Genomic DNA, 18,882 nt, shown 5'->3' on the forward strand with positions numbered 1-18,882 from the left:
CTTCCCCCAACCCCCCTTACCTTGAACTCCCCCGGGGCCCAGTTCTTTTCTCTCTTCTTGAGGAAAAAAGGAAACAGAAGACATCGGTGCTAGTAAAGGGGTGGTGACAAGCAGACATTAGGGGTTTATTGAGCACTTAGATTTTAATTGGATTTTTTCATTTGTGATGTCATTCATCACGGCCACTGTAAAGGCAGAAGTTAAACAACAACAAATAAAAGGTTGTAGGCTGCTGGAGGCATGTTCTTACTAATTTCAGTTGAATGTGGCTGTTCCATTAAGCTTAATCATCTGGTTCACTTTTAACGATTCACCATCAAGTAAAAATTATCCGCTTCCCTCAGAAAGGCACATCTCATCTGACGCTGGCGGGACTTTTACTACATACCTGTGGCATTTGGTTTTAGAAAGAGCTCCTGGTCTTATTTGTTTTTCGGTTGATTTATTATTATTATTTTTTAAGTACATCACCTTGACAAATTTGGGTTGTGGACTTGGTCCCAGGAGAGTATCACCAAAGCAAATCTTAGTGTCCCCCATCCCCTTTCTCACTTGATTTTAAAATAATTCCATGTATCAAGAATATATGTTCCTAAAGTTGCCAGATAATTTAGCAATTATTACCAAACATTAGGCACAAGGTCCAATCTGAGCAATATGAGGGAGGAATACAACTTATTGTCTCAGTTCTTAAATAAATTTCTTTAATAACCAATGAAACCTCAATACAATTATGTCACTTGTATTTGCTGAAAAGAGCAAAGAAGTTATAAGCATCTTAAGCTCATGACCATTGTAATTACACTAGGGACTGGGACAGAAGACACCTGTTAAGGGTGAAGAAGCTACAAGATTTTACTGAATCATATTTTAAGTATCATCCCTTTTGCAGAAAGTAATGAATAATGTATGGAAAATGATCCATTTTATGGAAATGTTGTTCCATAATAAACATGATTTAACTATCAACCGAGACCATTTAAAAACACTTATTGTCTTGAAGAGGCAACAAATACAAAACAATACCTGTCTTCTACAAACTTGCAATTTAGGCTCATAAATACTCATATGTAAAAGATACAGAATAAAAGCAGAAATTAGGTAGTTGAGTACTTTAAGTATTAGGAATAAAAGAATAAATGAAAAGATGGAGAACAGCATGGAAGGAAGTTATAAGTTGGACAAGGTGAAGTCAGGGAACGTGTTAGATCTTTGATGGTTTACGAAGAGTTCTTGGAGGAGTTTAGATTTACTAATGGGAGAAAAATGATTTAGCAACCAGATGAGTGCATGGCATGGTTTCAAGGTTCAGTGTGGGAGAGAGTCAAAGGACGCCTTGAGTAGGTGCCTGGGCTAATAAAAGTAATAATGTCAGCTAAAATAGAAATACTCGTTCCCTTGAGTTGCAGGATCCCATATTTTCTCACACTGCACTCAGATATGCAAGGTTAGATGCAGCTTCCTTATTATTATTATTATTATTATTAATCTTCACCTGAGGATATTTTCCCATTCATTTTTGGAGAGAGTAGAGGGAGGGGGAAAGACACAGAAAGAAAAACATTGATGTGAGAGAGATACATCAATTGTTAGCGCGAGGGTGGGGTCGGGGTGGAGGATCGAACCTGCAACTGAAGTATGTGCCCTTGACCAGAAATGAACCCATGACCCTTCAGTCCATGGGCCAATGCTATCCACTGAGCCAAACCCGCTAGGGCCTTTTTTTTTTTTTTTAAATAATTTATCCCTCAAGCTCTAGTCCTATTGAATATTAGGAACTCTATGTTAGGTTGACTATTGAGTCAATAATTTAGTGCAATTCAATAAAGTCTGTCTGATTCAATAATATAGTCTCTTTAGATAACTCTTTTAAATAAATCCTAGTCTTTCTGGTTTCAGCTTTCTTTGCTTGCCCCTGATCTAGTCTAAGATGACATCTGGGTGTATGAAAAAGACAGAGCCACATGGCCTGAACCGGAGGGAAATTTGGGGCGTTTGGAACCAAAGGTAGTCCTTGCACTGTCCTTTGGCCTGCTAGTCTCTAGCCTGCTAGTCTCTCGTCCATTACTTTCCTTAGTGGTGTCTGTGGTTCTGTCAGGTGGAATCATGACCTCAGCTCCTTAAGGTCCCAGATGACCTGCTCTATTCTCTTCTCCATAGGCCCTCATGTCTGACTATGACTCCTTCATTGTCCTTGGTTGTAGCTAACGAGTTGCTTTGTCCTTGGTAGGGACCATCTATAGGACCATCCACCTTTTTCTTGCCATGGAGAAGCTTTGGAAGGCTCTGGGGAGCTAAAATGAGCTTCTTCCTCGCTACATGATTTCCCCAAAGGGAAAGGAAAAGCCGACTCCCCATTCACCTGTACCCACAAACTTGTCCCTGCTCCCTGGCCCCCTTTAAGGACTTCAGAGACATTGTCTCAGGGCAGTAAAATGACTTCAAATATGCACAAGATTGTGCATGTGCACGTATTTAGGAGCCAGAAATGTGAAATGCCTCCCTTGGCTGCAGGAGTACCCCACCACATGAGTTTGGTGACGAGAAGAGCTGATTTCCATTATAAAATCTGAGAGGAAAGCTAGGATGGAAGTGTGGCCTGCAGCCCTGAGCCTGGCACCAATAATTTTTCGTGATGACATTTATACATGACTAGAGGCCTGGTGTATGAAAATTCATGCACTGGAGTGGGGGGTCCCTCAGCCTGGCCTGACCCCGTCCACAGTCTGGGAGCCCTCAGGGGCGGGAGGCGACCTGGCGATCAGGAGGAGGCAACACCCCATCACACCTCTGCTGCTGCCACTTCTGGCAGTGCAAGCCTCAGCCGGCCCTGGTCGGCTGGGCAGCCGCCATCCAAGGTTTGCCTGTGCCTTGGGCTGGCCCTGGGTGGCTGGGGGGCTGAGGGTACTGGGGGACCCTGGAGGCAGGCGTATGGAGGGGCCTGGCCTTGCCGTGTGCCTGCCACCATGGCAGGGCTGAGGGGACTGGGCGCCGCCATCTTGTGGCTGTGGGTGCTGCCATCTCTGAGGGTGTGGCAGTCAATTAGCATGTTCCCTCCTTATTGGCTGTGGGTGCTGCCATCTTTGCAACGGTGTGAGGGTCAATTAGCATAGTCCCTTTTTATTAGATAGAATCAGTGAGTTTTATTCTAGCTGGCCAGACCCATCTTTTGATTCATTGAAAGGGCTCTAAAAGAATCTGGAAAATCTCCTTTTCTCTGACAAAACCTAGGATTGGGCTATCTCCATATCCTATGTTCTTTTTCTGGTTATACTATGTTGCCTCTTGTAATGACCTGAAAAAATTAATTTCTTCTATACAACATAAATAATTTTGTGGAAAATTTTCTACTTTATAACAGTGGGAATATTTTATCTTTAAAGTGTTCTTTTATATTATTTACTAGAGGCCCGGTGCACAGATTTGTGCACTGGTGGGTCCCTTGGCCTGGCTGCGGGGATCGGGCCGAAACTGGCTCTCAGACATTCCCCAAGGGGTTCTGAATTGCGAGAGGGTGGTTCTAGGGTGACATACCAGGATTACACTCCCTCCTCTCTGGTTCTGGGTGTGTCACCCGAGAACCACAGCTGCCAAGTCACCACAGCTCGGCAGCACCTGTGTTGAGCATCTGCCCTTGGTGGTCAGTGTGCATCATAGCTACCGGTCAGACTGTCTGCCCTCTGGGGGTCATTGCATGTCATAGCTACTGGTCGGACAGTTACTTAGGCTTTTATATATATATAGATAATTTGGGAATTGGTTTGGTTGGGATTTGGGAAAATAGTAATAGCAGGCATTTATTAAGCCTGTACTATGGGCTAGAAAATGTGCTAAATTTATTATATAGATTAGATAATTTTTTACTCATTATGAATCTCTTCCTATCCCCTCTACACTAAAGAGGAAACTGAGGCAAGATAAAAGTTAAGTAACTTTTCAGTATCATACAACCACCGGCAGCAGAATTTGAGTTCAGGCAGTCTGACATTCCAGTCTAGTCTGTTAACTACAACACAAATATTTTTCTCTCGATGTTTACATCCACTTTTATGAATATTCATGAAAGGCATACTCTGTACCAAACAATATTTTAAGTGCCGAGTTATAGAGATCTAATGCAGAATTTTCCAACCTCTACACCATTGACAGTTTGGGCTGGGTAACTCTTTGTAGAGGTACCTGTCCTATTTTTCAACATTCTTGACCTCTGCCCACTAGATACCTGTAGCAGCTTTCAAGTTGTGACAGTAAAAAATGTCTCCGTATATTGCCAAATGTCCTTTGAGATCAAAATTGCCTCCACTGAGAGCCACTGATGGAATTCTCTATCTATCTACTATCTATCATCTTTCTCTCCTTCCATCTTTTTTTTCTCATTATGTACGTTATAACTTTAAAAATTCATTCAAATTATATCATAAAGAGTTCTTCATTTATAGAGATAACACATGACCCCACTCAATTCCGTCTTTTATGTTTTGTTAGATTTAATAGCCACTGAAAAAGACTTGTGTTATGTGGAGGAGAATTTTTTGAAAAAATTCTAAAAGTGAAAAAAATTTCAATCTAAACTCAAGAAAAATTTATTCATATCCTTGGCATTTATCTTTTACACTCAATACTTTGAATTTAATGTCAAAAGTACCAAAGTAACTAGTCAGTGAACAAAACTTTAGGTTGTAGTAGATGTAGTCGGCAGAATAATGGCTCTCCCAAAGAGGTTCCTGTACTGCTTCTCAGAACCAGGGACTATGATCCCTTAAAGGTAAAAAGGATATACAGGTGTGATTAAGATAAAGCTCTTCAGATCGGGACATTATCCTGGGTTGTCCTGACAGAGGCCAGCGTAATCACCAGCGTCCTTCTAAGGGAAAGTAGGGGGTCAGAGAAGGAAATGTTCAGTGAAGCGGAGAGATTAATTTGAAGTTGCTACACTGCCGGCTTTGAACGGGAAGGATGGGCCCACGAATCAAGGAACGCAGGTTCAAAAGGCAAGGGGAGGGATTCTCCTAGCGCCTTCAGAAGGACACCTTGCAGACACCTTGGTTTTGGCCCAGTGAAACCCATTTTAGACTTTTGAGTTCTTGAATTGCAAGAGCATAAAGTTGTACTGTTCTAATTCACTAAATTTGTGTAACTTGTTAACAGCAGAAATAGAAAACGATGACCGTTGTTTCTTATCTCTGGGATTCAAGGTGAACTGAAACTGTATGTGGTTTCAGTTCAAGAATCCCAGTGAAGAGGGAAGAAAGCTAACCTTGGGTGACACTATGTGTCTGGTACTGCTTAAGTGCCTTGTGTGATACCTCAACTAAGTCTCAGAACACCTCCAGGAGACAAGCATTACTTTCTCCTATTTTCTTTTTTTTTCCGAGAACCTGAGGTCAGGGAGGTTAAGTAACTGACTGGAAGTTAAGGGCAGAGCCAGGAAGGATACCGAGACCAGCCTGACTCCAAAGTCTGTGTTCGCTCACGTGAGCACATGCTGTCGAACAACACTTTCCAGGATGATTGCAAAAGTTCCCCGATTCCTTGTATTTATTATATTAGGCCCCAGGCTGAGTTACTTGTAAATTCTATTGGCACAAATGATACAAACTGTAATAGAGGTTATTGTTCATTTTGGACTTATCAATTAGACAAATGCCTTTTGGTTTATTCACTGCATGTAGTTATTTCCCCCAAAAGGCATTGTTTACTCCTGCCTTGTGCTTGGCTCTGGATGTCCAAGGTCTTCGGCAGATGAAGACATTAGTCTCAACTCTTGCTTAGTCTAACATTTTCATTTTCAAAATGCCAGCGGTAAATCAAGTTGAGAGCCAGATACCCACTCAAAAATTGATTTAGCAAGGCACTGTAACTCACCAGTTTTAATCCTGCTTTTTTGCCTCATACTGTAATCTTTTCAGCGATTGACAAAGCTAAGGACACACACACACACACTCACACACACACACTCCCCCTCTTCCTTTCTCTCCCTTTCTTTGAAAGGGTTAGCTAGCTAGCTTAATTAGGCAGGTTTAGGTTAGGAATAAAAAGGGGCCTATGGGAGAAGGAATACAGAATGGAGACTTGAAGATGCCAGTGTGTTTATCTTACTTGTACAGAGAGTAGAGAAATGGAATAGGCAAATAGAAATACATCTGACCCTTGCAATTAAAAACAGCCATAAACCAAAAGGCATCTCGAGCCTGAGCCATTAGAGTTACCGTAAGTTAGGCCAAAAGTAGCCCTGACCTGAGTAGCTGGGTGGGCCATGAGATAAGGCTTTCTCTGCCAACACAACTGGGAGAGCTATAAGATAAATCAACAGTGACTCCAACCAACAAGATAAGGGGGAGAGAAGGTGGGGGACAGCACGTGGGCTTTGAGCTTTGAAAACTAACTCTATGTAGCACAATGACCAATAAGAAGGGGCAGGCTCAAACAAAGAACTGCAGCCTATTTAATGCCTCAAGACAAAGAGAGCAGCGGTCACCCTTCTCAGGGGCCCCTCTGTCCGTCCAGGAGGGACAGAGTCTCAGGCTTAGAATTTAGAATTAGGTTTTAGAGGTAGCGTCTACCTGCAATAAAGTCTCTGTACTTTTCACCTATCACCTTTCATCCGTGGCTTCATTCTTCAAAACCATTGAGACAAGAACCCGGGAACTCAGGGCATTCCAGTTCAATTTTCGCGTTTCATCTCTCTCTATCTCTGACACTACACTTGGAAGAAAATATTTATAGATAAATGCAGACATTTAAGACACAAGAAATCAAGCAGCAGAGATTTAAAAAAATCATGTTTCTCACTAGCTAATGGACTTTTCCTCAAATATGTTTTTCTTCAAAGATAAAAATCATATTAGATATAATAATCTTATGTTGACTCTTACTTGGGATTTAAAAAGTTAAAGCCATATCTTCCTAAAACAAGTAGTTTACTTGAGGGAGAGACTATTTTTTATTCAAATTCAAAGCTCTCAAGCATCCCATATGTGCTCAGGAAATGATGATTAAATTGAATTCTGTAACCTACTCATACAGTCTAGGAAATAATGGCGAGCATTTCTAGGAGAGAAGATTATGAGTTCATTTATTAGATTTCCTTGCTTGGGAACTAGCATATAAATTCTTGAATGATTTGAACAACTCTCTTTTTCTTTAAGGGAACTAACTGTGAAACAATCAGTGAAGAGAAATGTGAACGGTCCCAACGGCCAAACTGGGTAAGTGTCCTCACAATGATGTTAGAGTCATGAACTTTAGTGCTCCAACCCCTAAGCCTGTGTGCTATTATTTCATATGCCCACCATATCTGAAATGGCTCTCTGCTATGTTAATATCTTAATAATATGGTTTTAGGGAAGAGTATCTGATGTAACCATATCAGAAAAGCTGGATTCTGGCTTCCTCAAGTGGAGGCATGCTCCCGTGAATCTCTCTTACATGTGAGAGAGCATGCCCTAAACTGTAGTGCCTGATAAAATGTGAGATAACGTCATCACTGCTCCTTATCTCATGACCAGCTATCTGCAGCGAAACTGCTAAAAACGATCCATGCTGCCTCCCCCTGCTAGGGGATGACTTCCCTTGTGTTGTGTGTCCTGTTCTATCCCCCCTTAGAAGTTGCTTCATGGTTTGCTTCACACTGCCACATTATCGCTGTAAAACTTAAGTCAGTGATGTGTAGACTGCTGAAAAGGAGATAAAACTGAACAAAGTACTGCCACTCAAGTTTGCCCAAGTCACCTAATTTCTTTGATTTAATTTTAAAACTACATTTCACTTTAAGAGGCCAGAGGATTGGTAATTACCAAGATCATAGCTTTAACACAGGGTAAATAGTCCCCCCTTTTATTCTTTTTACATAATACACATAGGTGGGAGGATGGATAGAACACTCAAAATACAAATAGGATCAGAAAGCAATTTCTTATAATCCATTCTGCCTTGCTTTTTATTTTTTAATTTTAAAAAAATCTCATATGCCAAAATCTCATATTCCAAAATCTTTTATTTGGAAATAATCTCAAACTTAGAGAAGATGCAAAAAAAAGCTTTATTTGATTTTTAAAAGGGATGCTCTCTTCCTGGAGGGTATTTGTCCCCCCCCCCCCCCCCCCCGCAGGGGATGTAGCCCCAGGCTATAGATTAAGGAAGGCAATGAGCCAGATTCTTATGCTTTCCAATTTATGAAAAGAAAACAATAAAAGCATGCTACAGTTTTACATGTCTGTATTTTAAAGCAAATTTTCTTTGCATCTCCTCTTTTATGTTTTTCTTCTGAATTGTACTTAACATAAAGAGTAGAAAGAATAAAGATGAGATTATTCTCCAGAGATGATGATTTTTCCTGTGAGAATTAAAATATGTTGATTAGAAGAAAATATAGTTGGTAAAAAAAGAATTAGTCATTATATAGAATTTTTCTCTCCCTACATTATCACATTTGTCTTGATCGTTGATCTATTGTGGATCATTGCAATCATGGTTCTAGGGTCTTAAATGATTTCTCTTTTACTGAGCACTCTGTACTTTCTTAGGAATTTTAAGAGAAAGAAGTTTGTTTTCTGTTGGTTAACTCTGGCTTTTTCTCATTTTGTTTCAAACTTTCTTCTACTGAGACCCCAAATAATGTTTGGTTTTCATTTGTAAAAATCTTAAAGGAGCCAACTTTTATGATATGATACTATTTGCTATATATTTTTTGTCTTTCTTGTTAGTTCATGCACATACAACTGTGTTGTCTTTAGTTTCTCTGGTTTGCACTACGGAAGCTTGAGTTTTATCCTATTGTAAATTTTTGTGTCAGTTTGATGGGAAAATTTCAGAGGTAGTTTCCATGGAAAGACTTTCATAATAAATTTGGTTTATATGTTTACTGTTTATATATTCTTCAACTTTAAAGACTAGATTTTCAGTTGTCAATTCAATGACACAAGCACCACAAAGCACCACCAATGATATCCATATCAAACCATTCACGCCAATAAAGTGGGAGGCAGTTTTCAGACAGTATAGCAGATTTTCATCTTTTGTGGTCATTGCAGCTTAATTAAGGAATACTTGACAGTTTCCAATGTGCGAAATCTGTACCAGGCACCTTGGAGGATACAAAGATGAGCAAGATGTGTAGGGTAGGATCTTGCAGAGTTTACAAAGATATAATTATTCAAAGGTATAAATTTAATATCGAAAGTACCAAGCGGAAGAGCAGTGCTGGGATCCAATATAAAACACTACTCAATTATTGAAGGTCAAAAATTCAACCTTAAACAAGGAATTCATTATTTTGCTCTAAAATGTGAAGCATTAAGGGTAATTAAACAAGTAAATCAAGAGCAGTTTTCCCACAATAAAACTTTGATTCAATAATATAAGGAGATTGTAATATCATTCCAACTTAATTATGATAACTCCAACCTGAAATATTAGGATGCCTGAAGTACTATAGTCATTTTTTGAATTACTAGAACACTTAACATTTCACAGTAATTTAAATAATATAAACTCTAAATTGTGGTGCAAACTGATGCTTTAAAATGAAATACATGATAAGTAGCCTTAATAGGAGGATGAAGAAAAGTTACCAAGATTGAACACAAATGCACACTAATGTGATCATAGTGTGCGTTTTATTTTTGTTCGGTGGGGATAATAAAGAAAACTTGGTATTTTTATGTATGCTTAGCCTTCAGAATTGCGGTGTTTTAATCAATCATATTTGCAGATGCCTTAGCTGCTTTGACACCATCTCCTGACCCATGATGCTTGGCTTCCCTGAAGGAGGCAGAACATTAGTGGGATGTTCTGGGCACCTTCGTTTCTTCCTTCCCTTCACCTTTTCTTTCTTTGAAGGCACACTTGGTAGCAGGGAGCCATCCTGCCTGGTATTGGTCTTCCCTTAGTTTCCTATGATACACCAGGCCCATTCTAAGCCCTTTCTGTGTATTAACTTATTTAAGCCTCACCTCAATGACTTTATTACCCCCTTCATTTAACAGTTAAAGAAATTGAGGGCAGAGAGGGGTTAAGTAACTTGCTCAACATACCTAGATAGTCAGTGTAGCTGTGGCTCAAACATAGGCAGGCTGCCTCCGCTATTAACTTTGCACTCTGGTGAGTAATTGTTGAACGAATGAAAAGCATTTTCTTTCCAAATCTATTCGAAAATGCCATAGCTGAGATAACTTCTTCAATTGCCTTCTTAACTCCAATCTCTGTTCCCTCTAGTCAGCATTAAATCCCACATCCAGAGTGATATTTCAAGCTTTTTGTTATGCTTTTATTACTGCCCTCAGGTCTGCTGAAATACACCAATGCACCTAAAATATTTATTCATATATTTCACACATGTATACGTTTTAATCTTTTAAAGTGCCTCTCTTTTCTTGTGTACATGCATTCTCTGTGAATGGAAAACTGGAAGAAACTATAAATATTTTTCCAGTGAGATATTTTGGCATGCTGCTTTTCTTCTTATTGCAGGTTGCATAATTTCAAATTTGATGCCTCATATTACCTTTGAGAATACGTGTTACTTTTACTTATTTATCAATAATGGCAATAAGAAAAAAAATCTCTTATTCTCTTCTGGGGAATTCTGTACTTTCCTTCAGCCCCTTCTTCAATTCCCGGGGGAAAGATAGGTTCGGAAAGAATACTGGCATACTGAGCATGCTCATCAGGATTATACTGCATTGTCGTCTTAATAACTGACTGCATGAAGGCTTATAGGAAGGGGGAGTTGCTACCAGCAGTCTACATCTACACAAAAAGAGATGCCTTCTTGAGTTTCCAATGACACATTAAGATCTAAACATAATCCCTAAGTTTGATGAAGGTTATAAAAAGCAGAACCCCTATCAAAAACCTGTTTGTTTTTTTGGTAAAAAAACAAAATAAAGAACATTAGGAAGATATATTTAATTTTGACTAGAGAGGTACTGCCCTCTAATAGTTAAATTTCTAATTATGGTTATACTATATACTTGTCTTGTCACTTTTAAAATAATGTTCTAATGCTGTCATTCATATCAATGGAAATGAAAAAGATTGTGGTTTAAGAACCTATTGACTGTTAATTACACACATATGTTAGGGATTTTTAATCTAATTTTTTTCAATAAAATTCAGTCAAAATTATAATTAGGGATTTTGATTTTAAAAGAAATATAAACTAGATGTTTATATTTGCTATGGCAGACCCATAATATGATAAAAAAAATGAAGAACTCTGGTGCAAATCAAGAATTACACGGTTCAACAGTAGTACAAACAAGTTAAGGCAATCAGTGAAGAACTACTTAACAATGTCCATGGGCTAGATTCTGGGGGATTTGTTATAATGAGCATGTAGAGTCTCTATAACCTTCCAACAACCTCTAGCTCTGTTTGACTGGTAGAGCGTGGAAGTAAAATAGCTCAGTGGGGACAAAAAGAATCTAAACCCTTATTTCTCTTTTATTCACCTTCATCCCTTTATTTTTCTGAACAAATTGAATTATAAGCAGAAGGATATAGAATTCCACAGGCATAATGACTTGGAAGTTGGAGGATTCTGGATTGGGTCATTGTTGGCTTTCTGTACTTTACTCTGTGTGACCCAGGAAGCTGGAAGTTGCCTTTGGGTTTGTGACCAAGGTCAGACATTTTAACTGTTTTGCTCTCTACATGAGCAACTGTGCAGAGAGGGGAGTTCGAGACTTGGGGAATTGCTATTAAACGGGACATTTTCTTAGCATCAGATGGCAAACTGAAGCTTTTGTCATTAAGGAATTGAAATTAGTTTGGCTGGTAGTAGAAACAAAAGGAGGATTACTACCAATATTAGCAGTTGGGAAGTTACTTCTTGAGACATTTTAAAAAAGGACATCCAACAAGCAAGTGAATGCACGTTCTCTGAAATATACCATCAGTTGAAATATAAAAGTGTTAAATGGCTGAGCATTAAATTTAAATGATGAAGAAGAAAGATGTGCTCAAGGCACTTGTCCTGCCTCAGGGAGAAAAGATTGCAGGTCACTGAAGTTTAGAGAAGGTTATCAAGAGAAATAAAAAAAGAGACACTTCACCATGATGACCCAAAAGACCAATAAGTACATATCTAATTTTAAAATCCTCACATGTAACTATTTTGAATGTCACTGATGTGTTCTGGAAATTAAAATCAAGCAAAAATAAAAGGAAGACACAAAATAGTCATGCAAACATATTTGCGTAGCTCTTTAACAGCAGTCTTTAAAAAAAATTCTTTCTCTCTCTCCTCATGGCCGCCCCACAGCAGGTTCTCAGTAGGTATTTGTGACATTGAATTGAATTCTATCATTGCTCACCAAAGTATGTTGTGTGTCTGTTTTTCCCTTTGTGCCTTGCCCTGGCTCTGCGAAGCAGTGGTGTGTGTGAGGGGGGAGATAACTGAACAGACAGAAGCCAACTGCCAAGTTCCAGCAGTGTGAGACTTTGGATTAAAATACTGGACTGCTCTGAGCCTTAATTTACTCATCTATAAAACAGGGATATAATAACATGTGGGCATTACGGTTGCTGTGAGGGTTCACTGAGATAGTACACCTGAAGCACTTGGCAGCGTGTCTGGAACAAGGTGTTGCTCAGTAAAGGTTACTGTGATGAGGCTTTCACCGATGCTGCTCTTTGAAGTAACAGGGGGTTAAATGAGTCTCTGAATCACCCATCCAATTAGCACCAGGAGGTTTCTAGTCTTAAGTTTATGCTCTTTTCAGAAAAAAAGGAATATAATAAAGCAATATTTTAATTACAGTATCTTTTAAATGGTCTTTCAGAATGTATATAATATGTTGCTTTATGTTGACTGATTTTTGGGTCATGTAATTATAGGAACAAATAATTATTCATCCCTCATTATAAAGGTGTATTTGGCTGACAACTTTTATTTTTATGGGCCATTAAAACATTACTGTCCAATCATCCTAAGAATATTGGCTTCGTTGAACTGGGTAAATACTAATTTTAAAGACTCAAGAGAAAGACATATTAGGAAGACATGTACATCAGAATATCAAATAGGAGCCACATTTTCCTGATATTTTAAAAAGCACAGTTACTAGTTTTGGGGAAAGCTCTGCCAAAGAAGACCATCACCAACTTCCAAAAAACTAGCATCAGAAAATATCTATGAAAATATACAGTTCACCAAAGTCCATGAAAACAGATCTCCTGGTATGTTACCAAAAATAGGAGCATCTCGAATGCTTCTAATGGAGATTAGTTTTAGGTACACATTGTGTGGAAGAAGAGGACAAAGAACATTGTGAAGGATCAAGTGGAGGAGACAAGGAAATCAAGCTTCGCTGGGGTCTGTTTAATGACAATATGTGAATCTTTTGCCTCATATTGTGCATAGTTGTGAGGTTTAAAAATATATTTATCTATGTTTTAATGCCTGTGCCTCAAACATCTAATCAATATCTGCCTCTGTTCTTTCTTAATGAGCTTAATCTCACACTATAGACTGATTGTCACCAAGGAATTGCTACATTACCTAAAGCTGGCAGGAAGGCATGGTGTTTTTCTGAAAGGGTGAAATTATGATGCTTTCTTCTTATTTTTCTAAAAGCCAAAAATAACCTAAGTAGATTTTGTATTAAATCGTACACTCTTCCCTGAAAACCTGGACGAGAAAATATGCACCTCTTTCTGTTTCCTGTGCCGGCATTAGTGATTCTAATAGAACCACTGTCTGATTCTGAATAGAAATCTCTGAACCTTTGGCTTTCTCTCCTTTGGCATCCAATTAATTGGGAAGTCCTGGTAATTCTCCCTCTGCCGTGCGAGCTGACACCTTGAGGTGGTTCTTCAACATCATCACCTCCTTCAGGAAGCTCCGCTGAACCCCGCTCCCAGCTGGCCCTCTCTCTTATATTTCCATCAGACGTTTATCGCCGAACTTGCCATGTTGTGTTATAATTATTGCCGATAATATTCTCCTAGGGCAACGATTCTCAAATTTTGTCACATATTGGAATCATAAATTCATAAATACTTAATTAAAAACCAAGTCAATCAGAACCTCTGGGGAGGCGAGACCCAGGCAAAGTATTTGTAAAAGCAGCACTTGTCAAATTTGAATGTGCATACAGTTCACCTGGGGCTCTTGTTGAAATGCAGCTTCTCAGGTGGGGCCCAAGAGTCTGCATCTCTAATGAGTGCCCAGGTGACATAGATGCTGCTTATGGTAAATCAGCATCCAAATATTCATGTATTTTAGAAAAAAAAAATCACATTCCTTATCTGTATCTGTATCTATCTATCTTAAGCTCACAAACTCTTACCCAGTACAGGACCACTTCTTCCTACCTGGATACCTCTACCTGCCACCACCCTTCTAGGTGAGTCAGGAGTCTGCATCCTAATGAGTGCCCAGGTGACATAGATGCTGCTTATGGTAAATCAGCATCCAAATATTCATGTATTTTAGAAAAAAAAATCACATTCCTTATCTGTATCTGTATCTATCTATCTTAAGCTCACAAACTCTTACCCAGTACAGGACCACTTCTTCCTACCTGGATACCTCTACCTGCCACCACCCTTCTAGGTGAGTCAGGTGTTGAAATGTTCTCATATGTCAGAGTTTGGGTTTTCAATATCTCAGCTGTTCACAGTAAGTGCCTCCCGACCTAACCTGCAGAGTCCATGTTTGTGTCTCTGTTCATCTTATGGCCATGAGTGAAATGCTGAGGAGTATTAAGACAAGAAAAGGAGGAAGGTCTTACTGCTCTCGCTTGCCCTTCAAGTTTTAAGTATGACCTTGTCTATTCACTTTACTGTCATCTAGCTTCCAACTCTGTCTTCTCCTGCTTCTTGGATGCTCATGTGACCCTATCTTTTTTTCTCTTTGGACTCTCGATAGCCCTTTGCTCCCACACCAATTCTCAAATTTTCCTTGCTTCACAATTGTCACTGTCATCTCTATTGACTTGAACCCAGAATAACTGGAACCAATGAACACAAATACAAATATAAACAAATGTTTATCATGTCAAAACACTTTTCTTCTACTGCAAGTGTTATTTGCTCGACTGCACTACTTTTCCTCAGTTAACGCCTCTATCCATTACCTGTACTATTAATCTTTTGTTTTAGGCCTCAAGAAGAGGCTCCAAGTTAACTATTTTTTACTAGGGATAAGGTTCAGTAAGCCTTTGTATACCTTTACATGGGAATCTATTGTCTAAGGGTTCCCAGAGTGTTCACTGAGGTACCTTGGGGTGTAGCAATGAACTCACTGTGGCACCAGAAAAATATTTAAAAATTTCCAGGGAAATAATGCAACAAACCCTTGACTCTGTCAGACATCTTGTGAAGTACTAGCTCAGAGTAGTTCACAGTTTCAACAGTAGGTGGTGCTACATTTCTTTTGATGATGTTAGGTATTTATGAAGCTGGCTTGCCCCCAGCACAGTAGCAGAAGGCAGGTATATGCAAAAATCAATGTGGAAAAGGAAATGTCCAGTCTGAGAAGGTGTGCAGTGCCCAGAAGGCACACACCTTCCATTAGTAAGTAACTGTGGTTATTTAAGAATGAAATGCAATTATTTTTTTTCTGTTAACTGTGTATTTTTGTCAAACAGTTATTTGTTTTTAGAACATAAATACTTAGTAAATTGTTTGGACCTAACTATTTCTTTTGACCTAAGGACACTGTGAAAAAAATGATTGAGACATTAAGGACATTGTGAATTGAGGAAATCTGGAAACTCTGCTATCGCCTGATCTTGGCAAAAAAAAAATTGTTTTCAAAAGCTTCTGGACCCTATGGATCTGGATATTCTCATCGGTCTCTGTTTTATTCCATATTTATTAAAAGTGGACCAACTTGTTGCCACATGAGGAACTCAACCCGTTTTTTCTTTTTAATTTTATTTATTTATTTTTGTCTATTTTTTTTTTATTGTGGCACGAAGCACATTATAGTCTTCCTTTTGTCTACTGATGATACATAACTCCAAAGACAGATTCGGGAAAACGCCCTATGAATAGTGCACGAATACCTCTCACACACATCAGATGAAGCAAGGCTGCCCACTACTCAATCCCTGCCCTTGACTTTCTTCTCCAGCTAGTGCTCTCTTCTGTGTTACAGCTTCCAGGAGGTGGGGGAGGGCAGGCAAAGGCAAGGCAGGGAAATTTATCTTGCTGCTAATAAAATATCCCAATCCAACCAATCAGATTGAAGCTGTGACTGTGAAGGGATTTCGCCTCTCTCCTTTACATTTCCCATCCACTGAGAGATCCATCAGTTACCTCATTTTACTTTTGCAATGATATAAAAATCAACATTCCACTTCGATGCATTATCAATAAATGTAATAGAGAGCATACAGTAGGTTTTTCACCAATAATAACAACTTCTTTATGCCCCTACTATGTGCCAGCCACTAGTTCTCATCTCACTTAAACTACACGGCAACTCCAGGAAGCAAGGCATTGGTGTTTTCTAGAGGAGAAGCTGAAGCCGGGAAGGTTAATCGCTGGCCCTGGGCCACAGCTCACGACTTTTCCCCAAGGCAATACTACTTCCCGCAATTATAATCCTAGAGCAGATTCCTAGGCGGTTTTGTTCACTGCTGCTCCTAGTGTCCTGAAATAGCCTGCCTTTCTTTAAAAATACATGGTATTTTTGTTGTACAAGGGCATCACCATTTGAGAGGAAAAAGCAGAAAAGAGAAAGAGGAGAATCAATTAGACAAAGTACTTGAAAAAACTTCTATGACAGTAGTTATTTGTATTCTAGAAGGTGCTTTAAAGATGATAGGATTATTAATGTTTCTACAACCATTACCCTATTAATGCAGTGCTATTCAAATTTCACAAAAGAAACAGGGAGAAGTACAGGCACGCGGACGGTCTTCGGCAGTGGCACAGCGTGTGAATTTCACAGCAAATACAAGGCTAGGCCCTTGGGGATCTGTGTTGATGTTCACCCCTTCACCGAATACTTCCTCTCCTCCTTTATTCCATATTAATAATTCACTTCATTGGAACTAAGCCTGGTTACCTCAGCCCAAGCCCTGGCTGGCTCTCCCTCACTGATAGTGGTAAATACTTAAAGAGACTGCTCTGCACATGGTTATTCGGGGCTATTTGACAACAGATTGAAATGTGACCACGCAGCCCTTGGAATCTGCAAAATTTATGCAATTTGCAGATGCTACTATTGATGTCTGAAGTCGTAGCTGCAATCATAAACGAAGACGTTTATCATCTCGGTTACACGTTCACCCCCAGTTTGTTTACGTACAGGACGTGTGACGATGATTTTTCTTATCAACACCATATGATGAAACACAGAACTCACAAAGTTCAAACCCTTATCCCTGGCTTTTTATCTTTCACATCTTTACAGTATGCAGATATTCTGCAACACGAATGGAGCCGATGATAAAATGTCAGGGAAACTCAGGCTGACAGCGTAACCAAGCTGTTTCCCTGACTCAGCGCCAGCCCTGGCTCCGGGCGATCAGAAGCGATGCCTCCTCATCCCACTTTCTGGAGTCAGTAAAATGGTCAGATGATATTTGGAAATAGCACCTCTCCATAACCATTTGTCTCCTCTGTGAACCTCGCCACGGCTAAACCACAAGTCTTTGAAATGCCTAGTTCTTGCCAATGAGCTGAGACAAGACAAACCGGCAGCAGCAGTCCCAACAGCCAACTGAAGGCCGTGGAGGGTTTTGAGGGCAAAGGGCTCCATTAGGTTGGAGAATGGCCGGCGCTGTAGGTGCCAGAGTTAAGAAATAGTTAACTTGAACCCGGCCAAAGAACAAAAGCTCAGAATGTTTGCTTTCAGACGGAGAAAAAGGGACCTGCCTTTCCTTACGGCTTAATCGCTCTGTTCCTATTTTTAATACCTCCAGCTTCATAGAATAAGCTGGGCCATATTTTTCCAGCTAAAGTAAAAATTAAAGGATTTATGATAATCCTGTGCGGATGGTTGTGGGCGTATCATTTCCCACCGGGGCATTTCTCTCTCTTTGTAAGAGTGCTAACATTTCTCAGCTTCTAGCCACAGTCCTCTACCTGAAACGACTCGAGTGGGAGAAGAACTCTTACTGATAAGCAACAGTTCTTACTGCGTTGGGGACTAGTGCACACCCTCCCCGTCTGTCTGCTAGCAGTTAACTTCTTCAGGCTTTTAAAAACACCATGTCAGAGCACCCCATGGAATCCTACCTTGCCCACATACTGATTACCGGATCCCGTGTATTCCTCCAGGAGAAAGAACTGATTCCACATCCAGCTCCTTTTCGAACGGTTCAGCTCATGCCTGCTGTTTCCAGAGAGCTCCAGGGCCCTTCTCTTTGCTGGGAAACCACTAGTCCTCTTAGATAATGGAGTCGAGAAAGTTGGGTAGGGCTGACCAACCCAAAAGAGTAGCAAGAAGTACCGGTAAGTTCTCATTCTGGCGACACGGTCCAGGCTCTGGGCAGCGGGGCGCCTCTCCTTGAAGCTCCTTTTGTTCACTGCACTGTATTCAGCATCATTCCTCCTTTCTTCCTGAATGTTCTTTGTGTGCCTCTCAGAGGCTATCTGGAAAGAGTAATAACATATCAAGTGTTTTTAGAGATGCTTAAAATTCAGTGTTAGAGTAAATAAGCTCTGGCAAAAGAAGACAGCCATTTAAATAGCAAGACAACAAGAATAAGTTGGCTATCAGTTTTGAAATGAGGAAAAATGGTCCTTTAGATGTGCTAAATGGAAGGCACAGGGCCAGTAGGAAGCGGCTTGTTCTCCTTTCTCCTCTTCTATCACTTAAAAATCCTATTTTAAGTGATAGCGTTGCTGTAGGTCAACCTGCCAGAGTAGCTGATTTCAGTACTCTGGGCACCTGGGCTGAGATCCAGTGAGAAGAAATGA

The 18,882-nt window shown here is 39.8% G+C and overlaps 1 protein-coding gene across 1 annotated transcript in view; it reads right to left on the reverse strand.

Annotated features, from left to right (window-relative positions):
- Positions 1-18,551, reverse strand: part of CDH6 (cadherin 6) — a 46,271-nt gene extending 27,720 nt beyond the window's left edge. The window contains exon 1 of the mRNA XM_006762479.2: positions 18,199-18,551. Within this exon, the coding sequence (XP_006762542.1) occupies positions 18,199-18,426 (228 nt within the window). The 5' untranslated portion in view covers positions 18,427-18,551. The remainder of the gene's footprint in view (positions 1-18,198) is intronic.
- Between the last annotated feature and the right edge of the window lie 331 nt (positions 18,552-18,882).

This window comes from Myotis davidii, unplaced genomic scaffold (genome assembly GCF_000327345.1).
Source record: "Myotis davidii unplaced genomic scaffold, ASM32734v1 scaffold135, whole genome shotgun sequence".
Lineage (NCBI taxonomy): Eukaryota > Metazoa > Chordata > Mammalia > Chiroptera > Vespertilionidae > Myotis > Myotis davidii.